At 40.8% G+C, this 26,161-nt stretch overlaps 2 protein-coding genes and 1 long non-coding RNA gene across 15 annotated transcripts in view; 2 read left to right on the top strand and 1 right to left on the bottom strand.

Moving 5' to 3' along the window:
- Positions 1–3,082, top strand: part of CYB561 (cytochrome b561) — a 35,563-nt gene extending 32,481 nt beyond the window's left edge. The window contains exons 8-9 of one of the 2 annotated variants that reach the window (XR_013535651.1): positions 97–261; positions 2,605–3,082. Coding sequence is in view for 1 of the 2 variants with exons in the window: in XM_078373498.1 (XP_078229624.1) it covers positions 97–169 (73 nt within the window). In the remaining variant the exon portion in view is untranslated. Of the gene's footprint in view, positions 1–96; positions 1,764–2,604 lie in introns of those variants that run through there. The other variant, XM_078373498.1, reaches the window with a different exon arrangement.
- TANC2 (tetratricopeptide repeat, ankyrin repeat and coiled-coil containing 2) overlaps positions 1–26,161 on the bottom strand; it is a 440,895-nt gene that overhangs the window by 13,044 nt on the left and 401,690 nt on the right. For 10 of the 12 annotated variants that reach the window (XM_035300383.3, XM_035300388.3, XM_035300389.3 and 7 more), the window contains 9 exons: positions 25,394–25,630; positions 18,864–19,049; positions 15,908–16,001; positions 9,304–9,437; positions 8,281–8,404; positions 2,728–2,903; positions 2,286–2,418; positions 1,709–1,738; positions 782–873 (listed from right to left, as the gene is read on the bottom strand). In XM_035300383.3, coding sequence (XP_035156274.1) covers positions 782–873; positions 1,709–1,738; positions 2,286–2,418; positions 2,728–2,903; positions 8,281–8,404; positions 9,304–9,437; positions 15,908–16,001; positions 18,864–19,049; positions 25,394–25,630 — 1,206 coding nt within the window. The remainder of the gene's footprint in view (positions 1–781; positions 874–1,708; positions 1,739–2,285; positions 2,419–2,727; positions 2,904–8,280; positions 8,405–9,303; positions 9,438–15,907; positions 16,002–18,863; positions 19,050–25,393; positions 25,631–26,161) is intronic. The other 2 variants (XM_035300386.3, XM_035300392.3) reach the window with 1 other exon arrangement.
- Positions 11,904–13,134, top strand: LOC144582607 (uncharacterized). The gene is made up of 2 exons (XR_013535655.1): positions 11,904–12,029; positions 12,688–13,134. It is a non-coding gene; the product is annotated as an uncharacterized LOC144582607 (long non-coding RNA).

The raw sequence follows: 26,161 nt of genomic DNA, 5'->3' as shown, positions 1-26,161 counted from the left end.
AACGGTACTTAGAAGACAGAATTCTGCTCCTAGGAACTTGTACACTTCTGACACAGGTAAGAATAATATGCTTCACCACTGTTCTTCATCTTTTAGGCCTGGGGATGTGTCAGTGATGCTTGCTGCCAAAAACTGGGTTGGATTTGTATGCACCTTCAGGAGAGGATAATCCAGCTGATCTCAACACAGTGCAATGGCTTTGACATGGAATAGACCAAGGGAGTTTATTTGTGTCAGGGTATGGAGACTTCAGCTTGAACTGTGAGTACAAAAAGACTCCACATTTTTTGTTGTTGTCATTCAGTGCATGATTTCAAACAAATCTTATAATTGTTATTTGTCTTGGTTTCCTTATCTTACTCAAGGATGCTGATAAGCTATTGTTACAATATACTTTGTAATCTATGTATATATTATGAAGTATGAAAGCTAAGATGAACATACTGGAAATAGCTATACTATGTGATTTTACTGTTACTTGTCCCATGAGTCTCCAAATCCTACCTAGCAGATTCCATGTAAAAATCTACGTAACCACTGGTTAGTGACCAGGGAAAACTAGGGCTTTAGGTCGATCAGCTACAGGCGAGTATAGGCTACTCTTGCTCTTTTGGTAAGGCAGAAGCCCAGGATCCCCAACACATTAGCCCATCACTGAGGAACAGTTTTCTCCCTTTGCCTCTACAACTAAGGGTGAGAATTATCAAGACTTTGGAAGATTCTACATGTAGGAAACAGTGAGTGGCTGTTCTGAAGAAACTGTGTCCCTCACTCCCCTCACCTTATAAAACATGTCCCCCTCTTCCATCAGCTTGCTCAACAGGATGATCATGATGTCTGGCTTGGAGGTGGCCATCGCCCATGTGGCTGGACCTGTAGTGTACAGGATGCATGATGGGTAAAAAACTCATACAATGTAAGGGTGGTAGGAAGCTAGGTGAAAAAAATACCCTGGGGGAATTTCTGCTGAGAGAACAACTTGCTCCACAATCATGACCTCATCTTTTAGACCTGGGAGTATTTTAGTGACTCCCACTGCCAAGAAGCTGCGTTGGATTTGTATTCACCTTAAAATAAGAATATTGGAACCATGTGAGCCTGCCCCACACGAGGGCAGCAAAGCCTGCATGCTGCATGTGGGCAGGCAATGGCTTAGTTTGGAATTATTTTAAATAAGGAAATTGGGAGAATGGATTTACATTAAGCATTGCTGCAGGATTTGAAAAGTTCAAAAAGGTTAATTTATTTTGGGTTTGGGACTCAAACCCCCCAGATGTTTATTTAGCTCTTAACTAAAATATGTACTTTGCAGAAGGGAAACCATTAATAGTTCTAAAGGTTCCCTTAAATAGTAAGTACCAACTAGGACTCCCTGGGATTCACTTTGAAGCAGGAGCACAGTTCGAATGTCAGTCAGACGTGAAACAAACCAACATTACTGAGGATGACTTTACCCACAAAAAGAAAGAAAAGGTTAAATTGATTAGTTTACAAATGCCTGAATTATTTACAAACTATGCTTTTCAAGGTTAGTTATCAAAAGTTCAAGTTATTCTCTACAACAGTCATTAAAAAAAATCTTCTTTTAAGGTGAAGTAAATTAAAAGATTAGAGGTGTAGGGAACTCATGCAGGCTAAACCAAAGAGGAGAAGGCAAAGCTGACCAAGCCATCAGACCACGCCTGATGCTGACAGCGGTGAAATATACCTCGTGGGCGACTCGGTAACGTCTGACAACCTTCAAAGAAAGGAGAAAACAAAAAGTTGTAGGAGAGGAAAAAAAAATGGATGAAGGTGAAAAAAAAAAGAAGGAAAAAGCAGCAGTGAGAGGCAGGCAGCACAAAGCCAGCATTTCAGCCAACCCTCATCTACAGGTCTGTGGGCTCAGGGGAGCAGCTGGGACAGCGGCAGCAGGGACTTGAGTCTGAAGCACATTCAGAGCAAGGGAAAGCAAAGGCTCACGGCAGTGCAGAGATCCAGGATGCTGATAGGTGGGGGCTGGAACAGAGGCAGTGCTGAGAGGTGCTTAAGGTCAGAGCAGCCTCCTGGCTAAGGCTACAAGGGACACGGTAGAGAACCATGTGGTTCTGGACACAGGGGACTGCAGACCATGGCTCAGATGGCGCTTTCTCTTGGCTAAAAGCCTCTCTGTTCACTTGGACAATAATTGGGCCAGGGAGGAGGGGGAACTATATACGCTCACACCAAATACCCAGGGCAGCCAGACCACTGGACCAGTCTGGCCCCTGGGCACAGATGGCCAACACCCTCTTCCCTTCTCCTACCTATCTTGGCTCCTTTCTTCAGAAGAGTGACAACCACAGAGGTGTTCCGGCACCCCACGGCCCTATCCAAAGGGCGCATTCCACTGTAGTCAACATGCTCGATCATGGCCCCATGATCTACCAGGAATTGGACCTAGGACACAGATCAAGCAGAGCAGTTAGGACAGGCGTAATGGCTCAGCACTGTTCCACCAAGGGCTCTGGCTGCTGCCTGCCCTTCTACTGCTGGCCTGAATCAGGCTATACAGCCATGATATTTCAGGCCTTAGCTACATTCTTGATCTTTAGTAGCAATTTGAATGTTCCTGTTCTCTGGCAGGTATAGATCTGAGAGCTCTGTATCAGGAATCATCAATACCTCACTCCACTTTCGACCCCAGCTAGTATGGATGGAGAACAGCCCCTCTCCCTACTTTCCCGAGGGTTGTTTAAAGGAACTCACCACCTCAGCATCACCATAGAAAGCTGCCAGATCCAGTGGGGTACGGCCGTTCTTGTCAGCATGGTCTGTGGCAGCTCCGTTATCCACCAGAGAACGTACTACTGAGAGATGGCCCTTCAAACAAGCCCAGCTGAGGGCTGTCAATCCTTCTTTGTCCATGAGAGCAATGGAGGCACCTGCAAAGGCAAGTGACAGCATAGGGCTGAGGAGACATGGAAATGCACAGCAGGCGGGGAAGTGTGTCGAAGGGGCATGCTCCACCAAAGAACACCGCTTGCTTCTGGACTACTTCCATGTTAAGACTGATCCTGGTATGCCAATTATATCTCAATAAAACTGTTAAAAAGTTCATCCTACAAGCTTTCACTAACACAGATTCCAGTTGTTTTACTGGGTATTCAAGGTCATCCACAATCTATTCCTAATTACTCTCTATACTTAAGTTTTATTATTCCCCTGTGAAAATCCTCCACTTTGGCCAGATGGATGTGCTCACTGCCTCTCAAGGCTCCCATAAATCCTCCTGCATCCTCACTCTCGGTCACGTTGCTCCCTATGTGGAAGAGCTCTTCTTCCCCCAAGACTTGCCTCACTTCTTCCCATTCTCTAGGAACTACCTCCATCCTCCTGCCTCTAAGAAGCTTCTCATGGTTCACTGCTACCTCATCTTAAATATGCTTAACATAAGTCAACTTATTCCATTATTTATCTATTCTTATGTATCCTATTTGCAGGTAATAAATTCTCAATGAGCATTTTCTTCTTCTTTTTCTTTTTTCCTTGAGATGCAGTCTGGTTCTGTTGCCCAGGCTGGAGTGCAGTGGCCCGATCTCGACTCACTGCAACCTCCACCTCCTGGGTTCAGACAATCCTCCTGCCTCAGCCTCCAAAGAAGCATGCACCACCAGCTCTGGCTAATATTTGTATTTTTAGTAGAGACGGGGTTTCACCATGTTTGCTAGGCTAGTCTTGAACTCTGACCTCAAGTGATCCACCTACCTCATCTTCACTACACTGGAGCTCAGTGAATATTTTCTGAACTGAGCAGAAGCTTTCCATTGATAATGGTGCTAACTCCTTGAGACAGTCTCCTCAAATAGGAGCCCCAGGACATGTTTGTCACTGATCGCAGTGCCAGGCCATTTCTCCCTCCCCAGGTGGGGGAAATAAACATGTGAGAGGACACTGAGCTCAGGCCATGAAAGAAATCTAGAGTTTAATAAAGTTAAATTCATAGAATCACAGAATAAAATGGTGGTTACCAGAAACTAGGAGATGAGGGGGGATCGGGGAGATGTTGGTCAAAGACACAAAATTCACTTAGAAGAAATAAGTTCAGGAGATCTACTGTATTAGTTACTAACTAGTACACTCAATCTACTCCATAGTTCTTAACTATAGTCAGAGTGATAGTTATTAATAATATATACTTGAAAATTGCTATGAAAGTACATTTTAAGCATTTTCACCAGAAGAAAAATGGGTAAGTGTGCGAGGTAATGCACACATAAAGTAGCCTGGCTTAGCCATTCCACAGTATACACGTATGCAGCTTAAGTATCCCTAATCTGAAAATCTAAAATCAGAAACACTCCGCCATCTGAACCTTTTTGAGCGCCAACATGACACTCAAAGGAAATACACATTGCAGCACTTTGGATTTCACATTTTTGGATTAGTAATGTTCAACCAGTAAGTATAATGCAAACAGTCAAAATGCAAAAAACAAAATCCCAAATCTGAAACGCTTCTGGAACAGAATATGCAACCAAGTATTTCGGATAAGGGATATACAGCCTGTATACACCATAAATATATTGTTCACCATAAATATCATTCTTGTCTATGTTTAGACATGTTTAGCTTCACAGATACCACACTGTGTTACAAGTGTTTATAGTAACTCAGGGCAGTAACAGGCTACACAGGTTTGTAGCCTAGGTGTGTAGTAGGCTACACCATCTTGGTTTGTCTAAGTGCATTCTATGATGCTTACAAATGACAAAATCACCTAAGGACACAGTTCTTAGAATGCATTTCTCTGAACATATCCCTATGATTAAGCAACACATAGCTACATATACAATTTTTACTTGTCAATTAAATATTTCACTGTGTGGAGTGACTCTCTATAATCCCAGCACTTTGGGAGGCTAAGGTGGGGAGGATTACTTGAGGCCCGAAATCTGAGATCAGCCTGAACAACATGGTAAGACTCTGTCTCTACAAAACACTAAAAAATTAGCCAGTTGTGGTGGTGTGAGCCTGTAGTCTTAGCTACTAGGTAGGCTGAGATGGGAGGATCGCTTGAGCCCATGAGTTCCAGGCCTTGGTGAGCTATGATCAGGCCACTGCACTCCAGCCTGGGTGATGGAGCGAGAACTTGCCTCTACAAAAAGACAAAAAAACCAAATACAATAAACAAGAAATTCAGAGTTTAAACTCCTCAGCCTTATTCAGTAATTCCACCTTCCTTTTCAAATTCTCCGCCCACTCTTTCATATTGTGCATGTTTCCCTTCAACCTTTCTATTTTCACTTTAAAGAATCAAGCATACCTGACATGCTGCTTTGTAATCAGTCTAAAATCCAATATACATTTGGTTAAGGCCCAGACTGTAAGGTCTTCGATGACAAGGAGCCTATCATTTATTTGCTAGTTTTGAAGAGTACCTAACTCTTTTCACACAGTAGGCATGTCGTATTTAACTACATCAGATATCAACTTACTGCACCAGGACACTTAGCTGCCCCCTCAGCTGGACAGGATTCAGATGTCAGCTCAAGCTTAGGACCTGCCACAGCAGGCTCAGGTTTTACTCAGCAGTCATCTAGCCTATCACCTTTGCATTCCTGGAGGTCAGTAGAGTTTGTGGTTTCCCACAGCAGGATGAAAAGCTGGAAGGCTCTCCTGATGAGAGCCATTTAGGTAATGGTACAGTTTGCAATTAAAGCATTGACTCTATGTGGAATAAATTTAAATATGGAAGAGAATCCAAGGAGTTTTTTTAGATGCAACATCTATAAATTCCCTGGACAAAGTCTCCAATGGTGGAAAAAGTAGGATAAGAAAGTTCTGATTGTATATTAAAGAAACTGATTTTTCCAAAGAAAAGAAATTAAAAGGAGTTACATATGAAACAAATCCATAATATGTTAAATCCTTCCAAAATCCAATTTGCAATCTTCCTCCTTTCTCTCTCATGCAGTTAATGAAATCACAATTCTCCCAAACATCCATCTTACAACTCTGGAGTTATCTTTTTAACTCTTCTATCCTTCCTTCCTACATCTACTCAGACTTCATATCCAAAATACCTCTTGCACATAGCCCTTCTGTTCTATTCTGAAAGCTACTGTCCTTGGGTTAGGACCTCTTTATGCCTCATCTGTTTCATTATAATGGCTTCTTAACTGATCTCCTGGCTCCTTTATCAAGTCTACTGCTCACATACTGCCAGAGTGATTGTTTTTAAAGCATAACTCTGGCATCAATTCCTTATTTAAAAAATTTTAAGGCCTCCCCAGATTCTTTTAACATGGTCCTTTTCCATTTCTTTCCATATACCTTTGCAATTTTACGTTCTGTAGTCCTCTTACACTTTACTGGACAGCTCGCATATTTCTCTAAACCTGTTACTCCTCTTTGGCCTTTCATCTATGTTACGTCCTCTCCCTAAATCTAGGACATTTTTCCTATTCAAATTTCGAAGCCTGTCCTGGTCTAACTCAAAGTATCCCTTTATCAGAGCACTCGGGATTCTCTGCTTTTTAAGGTATTTATCTTTGCTTTATCTCTTCCTTGCCACATTATAGACCTTTGAGGGCACAGATTATAGTGCATTAATTAAAAAAAATCAGAGCTACTCATAGTTCCTAGTATAGGAACTATTTACGCTAATGACATAGCCTAAATAAATCTTTGTTGAATTCATTATTAAGTGAAAGCCTCTCATTTAAGTGCAGAAAAAAATGAAACAGTTCAAAGAAGAAAATCTCTCCATTGGTGAATGAAAGAAATACCTGGAATCTGTGGCTACGGAGCCTCTACTGGCACATGACAGGTACTTTGCAGCTATCTAAAGGTTATCAGTGGCACAAGAGGTCCTGCCTCTTTCAGTGGACTGGGTTTGTTCTGGAGTATTTACTCCTGACACAACTTATCTTGAGAATCTAGGTAATCCTTCCTCTTTCCTGCTTTCCCCAGTAGAAATGAAGATAGATATTTATGAAGGCAAATTTCTTTGGTAGCTTATATGGGGGAACCAAGAGCCACTTCACAACCTGTAATAGCAACTCTGATTCTGACCCAGCCTTGAGTCTGAGTCTGAGGAAACAAATCTTACTTGAGGGATACAGCTAAAGATCCAATAAGTCTCTGACTGAGCTGTAGTTTGAAATCTTAGAAGAAACCTAATTTCTTCCTAATTAAACTACCCTCAGGTGCTCCAGCCTAGACATCATTGTTCAGGAGGTTGGTTTCCTTGAAGGAAAGTACCTGTGCTTGTGGATATAATTACAGATGTTTGGGTCCAGTTTACTAATAGTGGAGGCTAACTGGAATGACTGCCTCTGCCTCTTGCTTCATGCAAACGCTCAAGCTCCACTAGATGGCACTGCAGAGTCACCAGTGATGAGCTTTTTCTACTACAGAGGTCCACCATCAGCAGCCACCGTTAGGCGCAGGTCACAGCAAGCAACGGGAACCTGATGTGCTTTACGATGGTGGTGTGACCACTGTCTCCTTTAACTTATTTCCCATTCACCAGGAATTTGTGGATGTTGGGAAGTGTCAAAGGGAATTTATTATAACAGGGTAATAATCTTGATTCCCCAAATAGGATCCCACAGTCAGCTGGGGTCTTCACTACAATTTGCCTCCTTTGAATTCAAGAAAAATATTAGTTGTGCAGGCTTACAAAAGAATTGATAAAGTTAAAGTCAAAACACAATCCCTGGAAGATGAACATATAGTGAGTATATATTTTTTAAAAATCAAAGTTTGGAGACTACTGATCTGAATGAGAATTTACAGTATGTTAATTTCAGGCTGGGCGTGGTGGCTCATGCCTATAATCCCAGCACTTTGGGAGGCCAGAGGCGGGTGGATCACAAGGTCAAGAGATCAAGACCAGGATCGCCGTCTCTACTAAAAATACAAAAAATTAGCTGGGCAAGGTGGTGCGTGCCTGTAGTCCCAGCTACTCAGGAGGCTGAGGCAGGAGAATTGCCTGAACCCAGAAGGCGGAGGTTGCGGTGAGCTGAGATTGCACCATTGCACTCCAGCCTGGGTAACAAGAGCGAAACTCCGTCTCAAAAAAAACAACAACAAAACAATATGTTAATTTCATTTAAATTCCTCAAGTCATAAAGAAATAGTGTCAGAGTCAGAAGCATTCCACTGAATACAAGACGGAAGGAGATGGCCTTTCATTTTCCAACCAACTGGATTAATATCTGTTCTTAGTATCTCCTGGGAACCATTGCTGGAAATCATGAGTTCACCAGGTAATTACGGGCACTAGCCAGCCAGCTTTAGCATCCCAAGACTAACCTTGTGCAAGTAGGAAGTCCACAGTTCCTAGATGGCCTTCGGAGGCAGCCATCATCAGGGGAGTGCGGCCCTGCTTGTCTGCCATGTTGACATCAGCTCCATGGGTAAGTAAAAGATCAACAATCTGCAAGTGCAGAGAAAGAGGAACCAGTTAGCTCAAAGAAGAGCGCTGAGAAGACATGTGCACACTATCTCTTACTCTGTACGAATTCCTACTGCTGTATAAGTCACCTCTATATGTATCTTTCCACTGCGAGAACCCTGTATAAGTACCTGTAGAGTCCTAGTACCATGTGATTTAATATCTAACTCTCTTACGGACAGCCAAATGAGAAGGATTCAACTCTGAATGTCTTGACTCAGCCACTAAGTAAAAAAGAACTTAACAAAGGTCAAGATGTAGATAAAACAATTCCATAGTGGAAATCCCAACATAAATCACTCCTTTATTGCCCTCTAGTGGTTACAAATCTGCCTGCAGTTAATACTTCCGACTGAACAGAACATAATAAAGTGTCTCTGGTAACTCTTTAGGGCTGTTTGGTTTCTACGGCCTTTTTTCTATTCAAATACTTCTGAAGATTATTATCAGTGTGCTTTTTTTTCCATCCCAAGTGTATAAATTAACATTTATCCAGAATCCAAACATCTAAAAGGACTATATCACTAGAATTTGCATTCACTGCATTTTTTCTTAGTAAGTCTCAGATACTTGCAAGTAAGTGACTAGCAGAAGTCTGCTGAGAAATGAACCTTCCAAGGAGTCTTTGGATGCTGTGAAATTTGAGAAGGAGATCACTCTATTACCTGGACAACAGTAGCAATCCTTCTATACAATCTATATCAAGTGATGGTTTTGAATGTTAACTGTCGCATGCATGCTCAATTAACCAGAATATTCATAACAAAGGTCCAAGTCTCACACCTGATCACTGCTGAGTAACCCAAACTTTTACTTGTGATCATTCTGCTCTCTGCATCAGAAGTCCTGCCTGAGGGACTGGAACTGGCCACCCTGCTTACCTGCCAGTGGCCCTGGCGCACTGTGCTGAATAGCGGCACTGCCCCTCGGCGGTTTGGCTGGGCCACTGCCGCCCCTTGTTCCAAGAGCAGACGGCACACCTCCAGTTTGCCCCTTCCGGCTGCAGCTGTTAGGGCTAAGGGCAGAGAACAAAGACTGAGGAGAGGTGCTTCTCGTCATCTCTAGTGCTCAATGTTAAATGTGACATATCCCTGTGTTTCATTAATGTACTGCTACTTTACTTCTAAGAATAACTATTTTTGCCACCTTTTCCATAAACAAAAGTTCTAAAGAAAAATAATGAATAAAGGTACATTTAAATTGCCTCACAAAATTTGGAGACAATTATAATAAATCTATTGAAAAATCACCTTTAATCAAACTCACTTGGTTTCATTTTCCCTAACCAGACTGTCTGCTCTGCTTTGGTGTACCTTTTGTTTAGTACCTCTTCCTAGCTACAAACTTTCTGTGTGAGTGGAATCTAAAGACAAGAGTCTTTGCAGAGATAAATATATATATATATATTTTTAAAGAATTAGCTGGGAACTACCTCCAGCCAAGCTCTACGCTTGGGCTCTGAATCAGTGTTAGGAATTGCAGCCCAAGGTCTTGGGGCCAGTTTTCATTCTTTTTCTTCATGAGTTGATACAGAAGTTTCTGGCACATTTGCAACATTTTTTTTAAATATAAGGTTTAGAATTACTCAAGGTAGCAGTCTTAAAGATGGGAAAAGAGGTATGACAAAGACTATTTTCTTCTGAATGTAAAATAATGAAGTCACAGGTAAAAATAGCTACAGTGAGTTTAAGAGACACATCAGGAAAAACACAGATACATTCTTATTCTTGTGCCACTGTCCACTGACAATATGATCTCTGATACAAAGGAGATTTTACAAACGCCTCTTGTGTTCTCGGATTATCATTTCAACAGCAGAAAGAGGAATTCGGAGAAATGAAGTCTGTCTTTTAACAAATATTTGTTTCATTTAACTGTGGGATCTCAGGTGTATAGGTCTATAGTTTTTAAAAAAATAATGAGGGTAAGGAGGATGGAAAACACTGTTAGAACATGGAAGAGTTATACTTCATTTTAAAGAAAGAGTATAAAGATTTTTTTTTCCAAATTAAAAAATTGGTGTAGTGGTCAGCAGGTCCTTCTTTTATTATAGCCTCATACTCCAATAATAAATCAGAAAATGATAATAGTTAGCAGGCACGGATACTGCAGTTTGCAAACATTAAAATCTATTCAGAGAAGCAAATAAAATTTACATCAAATGGACATTTGCATTCTTTTCCACTTAAGTGCAGATTATGGCATTTTATCTTTGGATATGGCCAAATTTATTCATTACTGAGTCATATGCAAAATCAAAACTACCTGTAATTTCTACAAAGGTAAACCTTCAAGTAATATTTTCCTTTCTTCCACAAGGATAAGAAGAGCTTACGCAGTAAAATGTGATAATTTTAGAAGATATCTGCACTCTTAAACCAGTTCTATATATGGCTTGTCTTCTGTGTATTTTCAATTTTATTTTGGAACTCTTGACATTGGCATTTCTGTCCAGTTCCTTACAGGAGGGCAGTGGCTTGGTCCCATCTGAGGTGAGGTCCTTTCCAAGCCCTGAGTGGATGAGGTCAGGTGTTAATGGCTACAATTATTTACTGGACAAATATGTTTTATCTCTTGTTTTTTAAATGTAAGTGATGTCCCCTGTTTCTCAAGTTCATATTTCTAATAGGTAAGAAAACAAATTGTTAGTTTTGTATGTGGGTCAGAACATAAGAGTAGTTTAAATAATTTGACTGGATAGACACTTATTAGGAACCATAAGAATTATCTTGGTGTATAAAACAAACCATTTGGAAAATTTCTAACCCACGTTCTGACCTCATTTAAAGCAGCTACTAGGCGGCTGAGGTTGCAGCAAACATCTCTATGTTAGGTGGCTAAATACATTATTTTTCACGAAAGAACTTATAGCAGCTTAGAGAAAATATAGACAGTATTTCAGAATCAAGCTTCTCACTAATGATGCTAGTTCACAAAACGCATCTGAATATTCACAACCACTGCCAATCTGGAAAGCCACACTGTCCACTCCAACAATTCCACTGCTCTGGCTGTCTCATTTCTCCCTACTGGATAACATTTATATGAGAGGGAATGTTCCACTTGGCCTTTTTCTTTGTTGTGTTATCTCCGTTGTTTAGGTTATGATGTCATTTGGCAGCAACCTTCAGTTGATAGCTGGACATGGTTATTAGCACAGCTGGCCAGTTTCATCTTAGAACAACACAACTGTGTAGAACAGAATCTGGGCTTTTCAAAATCCAAGAGCAAAGAGTTGTATAGCTGGATTTCATATGAGATTTATCGAAAACTGTTAAAACTTTCTAAAAGAAAGGAGATTAAGGTAAAGCCAATTCTATAAAACATCAAACTGCAGAGCAGTTAGGAGCCAACTTTCTTCCTAAAAGAGCAGTAACAGAATTTGTTCCCTAGCTTGTCAGCATCTGATGAGATAATCTGACAGAAATGGTCTTTTTTGAAAGGGAAACATCTAAAGAGTTGGAAGAGGCAGACAGGATGTAGCTCAGTGTTGGGGAAACAGCCAGAGCCTGTTTGGATGGGATGCTGACACTAAAGAGAATGCAGAAACCCAAATGACTCTTTCATCTACTTTGAACCTTGGAAGACCCCAGCACAGACAGGTCATGTAAGATCCACGGGTAGGGGGAGGAGGGGAAGTGGCTGGGGAGAAATACACTGATCACTGATATGCAAAATAACACTAATTAAACATTTATTGAGCTATTTGTCAGGCACTGTCTCTGGTTGAGTAAGGAAACAGACAAATAAGTACCTTAATATACAGTATGACAAGCACAATGGAGATATATCCTTGGTATGAGGGAAGGCACAGAGGGAGAAGTGTCTAAGATGGCCTCCAGTAGAGATGACAATGTAAACTAGATGCTGAAAGATGAACAGGAGATTTATAGGCATGGAAGGTGGGGGATGGACATGACAGGCAAAGGGAGAGCATGAATAAATGCACTGAGGGGGAAAACAACATGTTTAGTTATTGGAATTACTGGAGAAGACAGTCAGTATATGAGGCTGGATCATTACTGGTCTTTTTATGCTACATTAAAGGACTTAATCCTTCAAGTAGTAAATGAAGGTCAATGACACAAACAGACTATGGTTTAAAAAGATCACTGGCTGAAGTCTGAGAGATGTATCACCAAAGGGTGAGGCTAGAGGCAGAAGCTCAATTAGAGGGTAGTTGCAATAATCTAGGCAAAAGATGATGAGGGCAGGAATTAAAGGAATCTAATAAGTTTGTTTTGTAAACTCTGGTTTCTTTTTAGGGCCATGTATTTCCAGGGTTGGCCTCCAGACTTGCTAGAAGCTCTCAGTGCTGGTCCTGGTCTGTGCCCACAACACAGGGGAGAGGTTGGTGTGGTGAACAATCTTGTCACCTTGTTTGCTTTTCTTCTGTGTTGTTCTATAAGAAGTCTGTGAAAACACTATGGGATGGGGGGGGTGTGTCAGCAGATGGTGGAAGCTGGATATAAGAAGATGACATCTAGAAGGATAAAGAGGCTGCAAAAGGAGGATGAAAGCAACCAGGATGCTTTAGTGATCTGCCTTTAGAAAATCTGATATGTAAAAATCACATCCCAATTAACATTTCATTGTATACTAGGATGTATTTCACTGATTCTAAGATTCACTTTCTCCCTCTACATTTTAACATCTCTGAAATTGGGATGCATCTTAAAAATGATGTGATAATAAAGAATTGTGTCAGTTTACTTGGCAGAAGTTTTTGTGGTGGCACATAAAATAATGGATGTATAGTTTCTTAAAGTTAACGGTGTCTTAGATTTGATAGAGTAAGTGATACATATTCTAGGAAACATCATGACCATTGTATTTTCCTTAGGTTAAAAATTGTCACTTAGGTCCTGGTTGCAGATATGAGCCCCCACCAACTAGCTTTGGGTCACAGACCACTTTTATATGCAAAAATATGTCTAAGATTTTGTCATGGGAGGAAGCATCACAATTCAACAGGTCATTATTAAATTTAAGTGATCATGTGCTGAAGTTAGAAAGGCACATGTATGTTTAATAAACATCACTGTAGATAGGAAAGTGAATCAGAGTCCATTTTATACTAGTGATGATGAGTTGTAGGATCACTGTCACATAATAAAGACAACCTTATTTTCCAGAATTTTTTCTGAAATAATTTTTCATAGATACAGAAATTATATTACAGCCGGGCGTGGTGGCTCATGCCTGTAATCCTGGCACTTTCGGAGGCCGAGGTGGGCAGATCACCTAAGGTCTGGGGTTTTAGACCAGCCTAGCCAACATGGTGAAACCCCGTCTCTACTAAAAATACAAAAAAAAAAAAAAAAAAATTAGCTGGGCATGGTGGTGCACACCTGTAATTCCAGGAGGCTGAGGCAGGAGAATCACCTGAACCCAGGAGGTGGAGGTTGCAGTGAACCGAGATTGTGCCACTGCACTCTAGCCTGGTGACAGAGTGAGACTCTGCCTTAAAAAAAAAAAAAAGATATTACAAATAAATTTCATCTTAACTCACGTTTAAGCTTTTTATTTTTATAGTAATTTTAATGATACTGCATATATACATAAGTCAAACACAACACATTTCTGATTATAAGCAAATTGACATAAAACTTTGATTTTTTAAAAATCGAGATATGGGGCCAGGCGTGGTGGCTCATGCCTGTAATCCCAGCACTTTGAGAAGCCGAGGCGGGCGGATCACAAGGTCAGGAGATCGAGACTGTCCTGGCCAACATGGTGAAACCCCGTCTCTATTAAAAATACAAAAATTAGCTGGGCGTGCTGGTGCGTGTCTGTAGTCCCAGCTACTCAGGAGGCTGAGGCAGGAGAATTGCTTGAACCCAGGAGGCAGAGGTTGCAGTGAGCTGAGATTGCGCCATTGCACTCCAGTCTGCCGCCTGGAGATGGAGGGAGACTGTCTCAAAAAAAAAAAAAAATCGAGATATGGTATATATGTACAAAATTCACTATAAAAATTTATTGTATAATTTAAGGTATGAAATATTTTAAGAATCCTGATGTCATAAAATTTTATTCTAATAAGAAATTCATGTCAATAAAAATAAGTCCTTATTTAATTCATGCCCTTCTTGAACGTTGTTAAGCATTTCTTTCAAGTACAGCATTAGAATGTGTTTGATATTCATCACTATTAGTCTTGTAATTTCTATTCATTATCACCATGGGGACATGACTCTTTTTTGCTGCTGTCAGTGGTTACACAGCCATGCCCTTGGCAATAAGGGGTCTGCTAGAGATGTGGCAACAGCGTTGGGGAAGGCTGTGCTGACAAAAGCACACCAACGTGTCCCTCCTGCGGCTCTAGGTCCTACACATATGGGTACTCCAGGGTGGCTAATGTCCCGGCCAGTTCTTTCCCCTCAGCCTGTCCTCTGGCTTCCCTCAGGGTGGGGCTCCAGAGACAGCAGCTGTTTCCAGCTGGACACTTTCCTTTAATCTGTCATGGACTCTTAAGCTGCAGCTGCCAGGCATCTGCTCCCTTTGGATCTTATAAAAGGAGGGATTACTTGAGAAGCAAATTCCTGAGTTTTGGACCATTCCACGTGATGTTAAAGAAGTCAGGAAACTGGTGTAAGATTTTGTCACGAGAAGAAATGCCACAATAAGTCTTTATAAATTTTAAATGGGTTCAAGAATCTCTTATTTTTAATAACACTCTTATCCTAACCCAAATGCATACCCTTCTTGTTTAGTGAATTGCCCATCTCAATATTGGTCTACTTCTCCTGGAAAATATGACACATATTTGTGGTTACTCTACAGTTTTTATTGCCCTGGTTTCATAAAAACACATCGACGGTTACTAATGTTTCTCCAGATGCTGCAGTTTAGACTTGGAGGGAAGACAACAATCACTTCCTGCAAAGGCCACAAGAAAGAGGCTTCTGCGTGCGTCCTAAGTACCAAACTGCTTTGCTACAGACCAACTGCAAGAGGCTGGGCCTTCACTGTGCATCCAGATAGCAACTTTACTCATTAGTAATGTATTAGATTAATTGTGTCAGATACCACTCTGCCATAGTAACATTTGGTTAAATCAGAGGTGTGGGTAAAAATTTAACATCCTGGTTAACAAATACAAGGGGAAAAAAATTATTTTGACAGGAGAAATACTTATTCCTAACTACTACAAGGATGACATAAAAAGGAGAAAGGCTACAATTATTTTCTGCTCTGGTTTGGCACATTGTAAGGTAACTTTCAATATTTTAAAACTGTTTGGAAATGAGACAGAAAAAGTTTTTTTTGAAAGACTCCAGTGCAAAGAGTATAGAGAATCCACAGGGAAAGAGGGTTGAAAGAGGAAAATCGCTTGACTGTTTAGTTTGGCTGAATCAGTCTCCAATACAAAAGCCTGAGACAGAAGATTGCCAAATGTATGCTAGGGAAAAAAATAAGGGTTGGAGATATGGGAGTCCACACAAACACAACACATATCTTGAGAGCAACGTCCATGAGAGATACCTGTCTCTCCCCAGAGACTGTCAAAGCTGTTGATCTGTGCTCGCTCTACTTCCTCTTCATCTTTTTCTGGAAGATCAAGTAGGTAGGAGACAATCTGAAACAAGAGGTTGTGTCAGCTCAAATTTCAGGTGGAAAACTACGCTACTGACACTAGCCTGTGAAGTTTGGATGATCCAAGTATCACTAAATCTCTTGCACACAAAAGGAATCGGAACTGACTGACCTACTAAAGAAACCCAGAGCTTCCATGATGAGTATCTGTCCTTTCAGGTACAGTTTTCATGTCTCTAGAATAGAATTCACTTATCTAGCATGAGATTTTTTTTAAAAATTACATATTCTTAATATTTAAGTTAAAGAAGCAATCTTCATCCTCCCTATAAAAAGGCCATAGCATGTAAGAGGAAACTGAGGGCCCGTTTTTCTTTCTTTTTTTTTTTTGAGACAAGAGTCTCATTTGGTCACCTAGGCTGGAGTGCAGTAGTGTGATCATGGCTCACTGCAGTCTTGATCTCCCAGCCTCAAGCAATCTTTGCTATTCAGCCTCCAGATTAGCTGGGACTATAGGGATGCACCATCACACCTGGCTAATTACAAAAAAAATTTTTTTGGATAGAGATAGGGTCTTGCTATGCTGCCCAGGCTGGTCTTGAATTCCTGGCCTCAAGCGATTCTCCTACCTCAGTCTCCCAACATGCTGGGATTACAGGTGTGAGCCACTGCCCCTGACTCTGTATTTCCTCAGAGTAAAGGGTTTAACTTCCTTTTTCCTCTCAGATATATAAGGACTGTTCTGGAACTAGTAAAGGGAGAATGATCTCTAAACACAACAAAAAGTGACGGTTCTGTTTCTGGGAATTTGACTGCACAGGATTAAAAAACGTCCCATAGATGATACAAATTTTAATATTACTTAACACTCCCTTGGTGATAGGTCAGTTCAGTTGATATGGCAGCTTTTTTACTGATTATCCCATGCTGGCACTGGCCCATGAAAGCTGACTGTTAAATTCTCAGAAATGCTGAAAGCCAGTTGTTTATTAGAAAGCAAATAGCAGTTGAATAAATTAACATAAAAACAAAGGTTAAAGAATACTCAAATTTCCCAACTTCCTATTACTTGACTATATCTTACTATTATCTATGCTGTTGGGGTTATTTATATTGATTGTGCATGTCTGCATGGTGGGAATATTATATAACGATGTGCTACTGTGCATCTCCTCCTGCCTTTGTTTCAGTGATGTCACACTGGTAGATTGAAATTGGCTATGATGGAAGTATTTACACCCTTGAAACTGGCAAACATTATAAATCAGGGCTTCATTTAGTACTAAAGCTGAAAGTGGCTTCAGTTTAATAAATATAGTTTGTATGAGGTTGAGAAGTAGTTTAACAGATCATGTATCAGATTTAATGGTAATACAGTTATTGAGAAAAGAGCAAAGTGGGATGCAGCTCCATTTGTCAAATTGTGGTTATAAGTTGCAACCGTAGGTTAGCTACAAATTTGGCAAAAATCAACAAAAGCATTCAATTAAGAGTACTGTATATTTCATTATTATTTGTAAGCTGTATGCAACATACTCTTTTTTTGTTTGTTTTTTGAAACAGAGTTTTGCTCTTGTCACTCAGGCTGGAGTGCACTGGTGCAATCTTGGCTCACTGCAACCTCCGCCTCCCAGGTTCAGGCAATTCTCCTGCCTCAGCCTGCTGAGTAGCTGGGATTACAGGTGTCTACCACCATGTCCGGCTAATTTTTGTATTTTTAATAGAGACAGGGTTTCACCTTGTTGGCCAGGCTGGCCTTGAACTCCTGACTTCAGGTGATCTGCCTGCCGTGGCCTCTCAAAGTGCTGGGATTATAGGCATAAGCCACTGCACTCGGCCTCTTTTTTTAAAAAATAATTTCAACTTTTATTGTAGATTCGAAGGCAGTGAATGTAGAGGTTTCTTACATGGGTGTACTGCATGATGCTGAGATTTGGGACATGAATGATTCTATCAACCAGGTAGTGAGCATGATACTCAACAGTTTTTCACCCCTTTCCCCTTCTTCTCCCCTCCAGGTAGTCCCCAGTGTCTATTGTTGCTTCTTTATGTCCGTGAGTACTCATTGTTTAGCTCTCACTTATAAATGACAACATGTGGTATTTAGTTTCCTGTTCCTATACTAATTCACTTAGGATAGTGGCCTCTAGCTGCCTCCATGTTGCTGCAAAGGACATGATTTTGTTCTTTTTATGGCTGTGCAGTATTCCTTGGAAACACATTCTTTCTATCAGTAAAATTTATAATAAACATATGTACACACACACAAACACACACCCCTGCTTCACCCCACACCCTTCTTGTGGGTTGGTTTTTACACATTTCCTAGCACGCTACCAATTCCATACATTTGCTACTATTATTGTTACTATCATTAATAAACTATATAATTTTTAACAGTTTACCAAGCATCCCTTATAACAGCCTTGTGTAAAGGAGTTTATTAACTTCGTTTTACTGATGGGAAACTAAGCTTCTAAGAGATTAGGTAAATTGTTTAAGGTCTACAGTTAATGAGTAGCGAGGCTGGGATTCAAATCTGGTCCTCCTGAGATTCTAAGTGTTAGGCTCTTCCTATGCCACATTATCTAACCATGTGACTACACCTCAGTAATTCATCATCTTGAGCCTTGGTGCCACTGTCTGTTAAAAAGGGAGGAAAACATGGAGAAGAATTAGATCATTTCCATGGTCCTTTCCAACTTGTACATTTCTATGCCTATAATTTGAGGGACTTTGGAATTTGAGTCAAGTGTTCATGGAGTTTAATCTCATTATTCAGAGCATCGATCATGAATTTACATTAATTTGGCTGGCGATTTTGTCTTCATGCAGTCTTTTCTCCTGGTTTCCTAGGTCCTTCAATACATAGCTTGGAGAAACAATCCTATTGCCTACTTCTTACCTCAGTGTAACCCATGCTGGCTGCAGCAATGAGGGCCTGTTGGATGGCATGGCTCTTCTTAAACACTCCTTGCTGCTGGCCGGCCATTGTCCAGTCACACTGAATCAAAAACTTGACAACCTCCAGATGACCTCGGAGTGCAGCATGAACCAAAGCACATTGCCCATTCTTATCCAAATGATCCACCTACGAGGAGAGGACAGGAAATCTGTGTGAACACAGACTTGTGGCTGAACTCGCAATCTAGACACATCTACCCATTGCACAAGTGTAGACTACTAAGAATCATTTCCACTATTGGAACCACTCTCTGAGCAAATTTAGGAGACTCTGCTCAGCCTAGATCATTATTGAGCTACAACTATGCTAAATGTCCATCTGGAAAGAACTTCTTTTCCGCAAAAAGATCAGACTTTCGTTTTTGCATTTAGAGAAAAACAAAAACCAGAACTTTCAGCTTGAACTTTGTCTTCCTGAGGTAAATCCTTCTTTGTCTCCTCAAATAGTTCTTTTTAGACCAAGATTTGAGAAACTTGTAGGTCTGCTGGCATAAAAAAATTATCTCTGAAATCAACTAAGGGAAGAAAAACATTATGAAGCTACAATTTTTTGTTCTTCCAAAGAAGCAAAACATCTCATATTATGAATTGTCAGACCACCAAGCTTTGGCAAAGTCTGCTTCTCTCTTCCAGCAGGAAGGAAGAATCTTAAAGATCTGCCCCAAATGTCTAGAGGCACTTTTGGCTTATTGCTAGACTAAGCATCAATAGTAGTCTTTATAATTTCAGTGTTGGTTACAAGTTTAGGCTGAAAGAAGACCCTGATCAAGATAGATTTACCAGAAGGGCCTTCATTTCAGTAGATGAGTAGCCTTTCAGGAGATGAGTAGCCTTTTCTGGTAGGCAGGTGGTACTTGTCCTGTGGTAGTTAGATCAGTTAAAAATATAAGTTCTGTTTCTGGCTTTCCCGCTGACTTCAGTTCCACCCAGCCATACACGTAGTGAATATTTACTGAATACAGAATATGTGCAAAGTACCATTTAGGTGAATAAGACAGTAATATACAGGTTCTGCTCTCAAGGACTCTCCAACAAGGTAGGGGAGCTGTGACCAATGTGACAAGAGCCTGCCCAACAAAGGAGTATACAATAAATTTAAAGAAAGTCAAAGTGAAATAACATTTCAGAGAAGGAAAAATTAATTCCTGGCTAGCATCAGAAACAGATTCAGATAGAAAGGTATTTCTTGACTGGCTGACATGGAAAATGATTCGTGTATTCTAGTTTTTGTAAGGGTAGGACACATGAAAGGGAAGTTTAAACTCTAAGGTTGACAAGGTCTTTTGGGACAGAGCGTGGATATTTTTGAATTCCAGGCTAAGTGATCTGAATTTTAACCAGTGGGTAGTGGAGTCATTGAGTGTTTTCATGTTCTGAACTGTATTTTCAAAAACTAAGGGAATGGATAAAAGAAACCATGTCTCCTTGGAGAAATGGTTGATTCCAGGACTGGGATAACAGATGAGATTAGAACATCTTGTGGTGTCAGAAAGTCAGAAAGTGCTCAAGAAATAATAGAGGGAAGTTGAAAGGACACGGGAATCAATTTGAAGGAGTTCCTGATGGTCAAAACATCTGGGGCAACGTGAACAATGAAATGAATAATAATGGTAATGGATTTCAGGCTATAGAATAAATATCCACGACTTCACTGTAATATAAATAAATACTTGAATAAATACATGGGGGAGAAGGTATCACTTGTCCTTACAGTAAAATGTCAGTTAGTAAATGTTGAGGGAATGATGGAAGTAGAAAATCACTGTTAGGCAAGGATCAAAGCAATAATTTATTGCAGTGGCTGGGCGCGGTGGCTCATGCCTGTAATCCCAGGACTTTGGGAGGCTGAGATATGTATCCAGATCGCCTGAGGTCAGGAGTTTGAGACCAGCCTGGCTAACATGGTGAAACCCCATTTCTACAAAAAATACAAAAATCAGCTGGATGTGGTGGTGGGCGCCTGTAATTCCAACTACTCTGGAGGGTGAGGCAGAAGAACTGCTTAAACCTGGGAGGCGGAGGTTGCAGTGAGCTGAGATCGTGACACTGCACACCAGCCTGGGCAACAAGAGTGAAACTCCTCTCAATAAAATAAAAGATAATTATTGCAGCAAGAATCACTGATGGATCCTAATATTAGTGGACAGAAGTATGATGAATACTAGGATGTCTATCTTCCTAGTCTCAAAGCATACCCCTAAAAGATATTTCTTAATTACAAAAGGAAAAACAGTAACTTCAGAGTTGAGAAACCTGAAGACACTACCTTAGACAAGTGACTGAGGTTGATACCACCTGTAATAAGACATATCAATAGTAGGTACCTCAAGTGCTGCATTTTCATAAGGGTACAGCATTGCTTATGTGGTATTCTTGCCAAAAATATATATACTCAATCTCATCATGAGAAAATCATAAACAAACTAAAATTGAAAGACGTTCTACAGAAAAACTGGTTGGTATTCTTTAAAACTGTCAAGCTCATAAAAAGATGAAGAAAGACTGAGAAACCCTCAAAGATTGGAGGAGTCTAAGGAGACACAACACTGAATGTAATGTGGGATCCCAGCTTGGATTCTGTAATCCAAAAAGGATATCAGTGGGACAGTTGGACAAATTTCAGTAAGGTCTGTAGATTAGTTAATAGTATTATCACCAAATTAATTTCCTGGTTTTGATAATTAGACTACGATTACTTAGGCTGTTAACATTAGGAGAAACTGAGTGAAAGATACACAGAAAACTCTATGCATTTTTGTTTTCTTTTTTGCCTCTAAGAGAACTATTTTATTTGCTCTTATTTAGTTAACATGTAAGAATTGTACATATTTATGGGGTACAGTATGATATTTTGATATGTGTATGCAATGTGTAATGATCAAATTAGGGTAATTAGCATGCTCATCACCTCAAACATGTATAATTTCTTTGTGTTGGGTCTCTGCACTATTTTTGCAGTATCTTTGGAAGTCTAAAATTATTTCAAAATAAAAGGTTTACAAAAGCTAAGGTCACAGTGTGTAACAGATGAGATGAGAATGTGAAAAAGGGGTTTATTACACAGGAAGACTCCAAGAATAATTCAGGAGGATGGTGGCAGTTGGGGTAGAGACAAATGAATAGCTTCTCAAGCTATTTTCAGGATAACATTGAAAAGGGTTGGCTACTAAATGAATTTGGAAGGGTAAATGAGAGAAAAATGTCAATGATTTCCTAGTTCTGAGAAAAAAGGAGGCTACATCAGCAGATTTTGAAAAGCCAGAAAGAGGAGAATAAAGATGATGAGTGATTTTAGAAAGCTGGATCTGAAGAACTAGTCAGGGATCTGGGCATGTCTGCCAAGGAAGCAGTTACAAATGTGAAACTAGAGCTCAAAAACATTTTCAGGAATTAGCAATTTGGGGGTAAAGAGTCACCAAAATGTAGTCAGGAGAACTAGAACCAAGTCGGGTTTGATACCAAAGCCTATGACTTTAATGTTGAAGCCACGGCAGAGCATGAGGATGGAAGAAAGACCAGGAACAAAATCTTAGTGAACAGTTATATTAGAAGAAGAGAAGCTGGGCGTGGTGGCTCACGCCTGTAATCCCAGCACTTTGGAAGGCCGAGGCGGGTCATGAAGTCAAGAGATTGAGACCATCCTGGCCAACATGGTGAAACCCTGTCTCTACTAAAAATACGAAAAATGGGGCCGGGCGCGGTGGCTCACGCCTATAATCTTAGCACTCTGGGAGGCTGAGGTGGGTGGATCACGAGGTCAAGAGATCGAGACCACCCTGGTCAACATGGTGAAACCCCGTCTCTACTAAAAATACAAAAATTAGCTGGGCATGGTGGCACGTGCCTGTAGTCCCAGCTACTCGGGAGGCTGAGGCAGAAGAATTGCTGAACCCAGGAGGCAGAGGTTGCGGTGAGCTGAGATCACGCCATTGCACTCCAGCCTGGGTAACAAAAGCAAAACTCCGTCTCAAAAAAAAAAAAAAAGAAGAAGAGAGGAGCAGCCAGAGAAGTGGGGAATGACATTAACAGTTTACTATTGGCCAGGTGTGGTGGCTCACACCTGTAATTCCAGCACTTTGGGAGGCTGAGACGGGCAGATCACCTGAGGTCTGGAGTTCAAGACCAGCCTGACCAACATGGTGAAGCCTCTATCTCTACTAAAAATACAAAAATTAGCTGGGTGTGGTGGTGGGTGCCTGTAATCCCACCTACTTGGGAGGCTGAGGCAGGAGAATTGCTTGAACCTGGGGTGTGGAGGCTGCAGTGAGCTGAGAATGTGCCACTGCACTCCAGTCTGGGTGACAGAGCCAGGCTCTGTCTCAAAAAAAAGAAAATTGTTTTTCACTATTGCCAATACTATGAAGGGGCTCAGAGAGGTGAGGAATGAGACAAAGCTGCTTTATTTGCTGACTGGCAGTCATTAGTGACTTTCAAAAGAGTAGCTTGGTAGAATATAGGGAGATTGGGCTATTTTCTTTTTTACGGATACTATTTATTAGGCACTGTATAAGATTAAAAGAGACTTTACCTCCTTTAAAAAGGCTTTATCTCTTTTAATCCTTACACTGACTCGTCTAATACCCTTTTCATAGATGAAAAGTGAGATTGAGAGAGGTTAAGTGACTTGTTCAAGCCCTCATATGAATTAAGTATGGACACGGGATTTGACCTGGTTGTGTTAGATCCTAAAGCTTACCATTTTAATGACCTGCCTTCTTTTTCATTCACAGAAGCCAGAATGCAAGTGGTTAAGGAGTAATAAGGAGGTGAATGTAGCCATTATAGAGGACTCTTAGGACAGGTTTGGCAGATGTGAAAGGGAAGAGATGGGATGCTGCTTCTGGTTAGCAAGGGAGAAGAAAATTTCTTTTTTAGGTTAGGTAGGTTTCTACATTCGTAAGTTTGTAGAAACTGAGAAAAAAGTAGTGTGAATTTAGAAAAAGAATGAAATAACGTGAGAGAATGAGCAACACAGTGGGTTAAGAGTGTAGAGGTGGAGACAATTGCTTTGGAAAGGAAGGTAAGTACTTCCTTCTCTAAGGCAAAGCAGAGGTGAGTGGAGGTAAGAACTGATAGTTTTGAGATACAGGCACCTCAGGATGAGCTTGGTCACAATGATGAAGGCACAAGAGACATGATAGGACCCTGAAAGAAATGCATATGATGTACATATCTGCTCTGGGGAAAACAATGAAAGGTGAAGAAAAGGATGGCTTGGCAGTTTAAGGGCTGAGCAGCAGGGAAGACCCAGCTGAGATCCGAATATGAAGTGACAGCAATAGTAAGAAGGGCCAGATACTGTGGTTCATGCTTGTAATCCTAGCACTTTGGGAGGCCACAGTGGGAGGATCTCTTGAGCCAAGGAGTTTTAGCAAACCTCGGCGCAATAGAGCAAGATCCTGTCTCTACAAAATAGGAAAAAATACAGCTGAGTGTGATGGCGTGTACCTATACTCCTGGCTACTAGGGAGGCTGAAGACTGCAGTGAGCTATGATCATGCCACTGCACTCTGGCCTAGGCAACAGAGCAAGACTTTGTCTCTAAAACGAAAATAGTAATGAGGCCTGGTTATTATTGTTTCTAGAGGGGTCCATTCAAATGAATGGGATGTTACAGGTGGATAATCACTGTGCTATGGTAAACTTCTAAGGCTCCAGGATGTCACTGAGAGGCCTACGTCTCAGTTCCCAATGGATTAGGAGGATTCCCACTTTCTTCCCTGGTAACAGCACTGGACACCTCAGAATGAAGTCATATGTATGACTTATATTTCACTGTGAAACCACTAACATCCTTAGTTTGTTTTCAGGACTGAAACAAATACTATGAGGCCAAAACTTTTTTCCCAGAGGCCTACATTTGTGAGACCAGCGTTTTCCTTTTCACTAATATTGTGAAATTGAGTTCTTTTTATACATAAAGCAAATATATTTTGGAAATGTTTTCGGACAACTGAACAGCACTAACAGAAGCACTTTGAGGTGCCCTTGGTCAGTCTGAGTATCACAGGGAGAATCATCTCCTCCCCATATCTCTAGAGTGGTAGTCTTCAAGGACAGGATGAGGGTGTCTGGTCCTGTTCTCATCTCCATGGCTAAGTTTTCTTCTCTACACAGTCTGCAGGTGTCATTCAGTCCAGATCTGCCATTGCAGTCTCTTTACTGCCTCACTTGCCTTCTTCTCTGTTAAAAAGAGGCTTCTTCTGAGCTCAGAAGAACATTTCTGGGTTGTTAGGTAGGAACTTCTTGTGGTTACTGATAAATGCAGTTTCCCAAGTACCTCTTAAAGGTTTTAGAGCTGTGTGCTCCTGCAGGATGGATGGCAGTGGCCCTGCACATATGCAGAGCCAGCACTCTATCTATCTGCTCTCTGTCAAGGCTGGATATACTCTCCCCAGACTCATCGGGTAACATGGAGAAAGGAAAGATAATGTGCCGAAAGGAAAGAAAAAGGGAAGGAAAGCAGAGTACCTTGGCCCGTTTCTTGCACAGCAGCACCACAATGCTCAGGTACCCTGCTGCTGCAGCATATCCCAGCGGAGTCAGGCCACTTTCAGAAGAGGCATCCACGTTGGCCCCGAACTCCAGTAGCAGGGCTACCATTTCTGTGTAACCAAGATGGGACTGAACACATAGAATTGGAGCATTATTTAAAACCTCTGTCCGGTAATTAATATTGGCACCTCCCAAAATCAGCAGTCGGCTAACCTAGAAATAAATAAACAGAACTAATAATTAGACAAACAGGAGTCACATCCTTAGTCATCTTTTATTAAACCATCTAAGATTCTACAACAGTGTCTAGTAGCATTTAGTAATTGCTTTATTTTATAATCTCATTAGTTCCTTTTTCTTTTCCTTTGGTAGACAATGTAAAATATCTCCTTTACATACACAGTATAGTAGCTAGGGCAATTGCCTCCCATACTGCAGTGCTGAACATAGTCTCTATGAAGTGAGCTCTTGGTCAGAAAAGCTCCTACCAAGACCAAGGCTACCTATAAGTTTATTCTCTGGAACCAGCAGGAGCTGATCCCATATGTCAGAGTCAGCTTAGAGAAGGTAAGAGGACAATGGAGCTAGTCTCTAATTTATAGAATAAAATTGAACAATTTAAAATATATTATCAATAAAAGGCTCTTAATAAGAGAGAGTCTAAGGCAAGTCCAAAATCAACTACATAGCTACTAACTGTCCTTCTAGTTTAATTTTTTCAGTTAATTCTTTATCATATTTATA

This window comes from Callithrix jacchus, chromosome 5, assembly GCF_049354715.1.
Source record: "Callithrix jacchus isolate 240 chromosome 5, calJac240_pri, whole genome shotgun sequence".
Taxonomy (NCBI): domain Eukaryota; kingdom Metazoa; phylum Chordata; class Mammalia; order Primates; family Cebidae; genus Callithrix; species Callithrix jacchus.
Note: the sequence above shows the minus strand (reverse complement) of the source record. Positions and strands in the feature narration are given on the sequence as shown.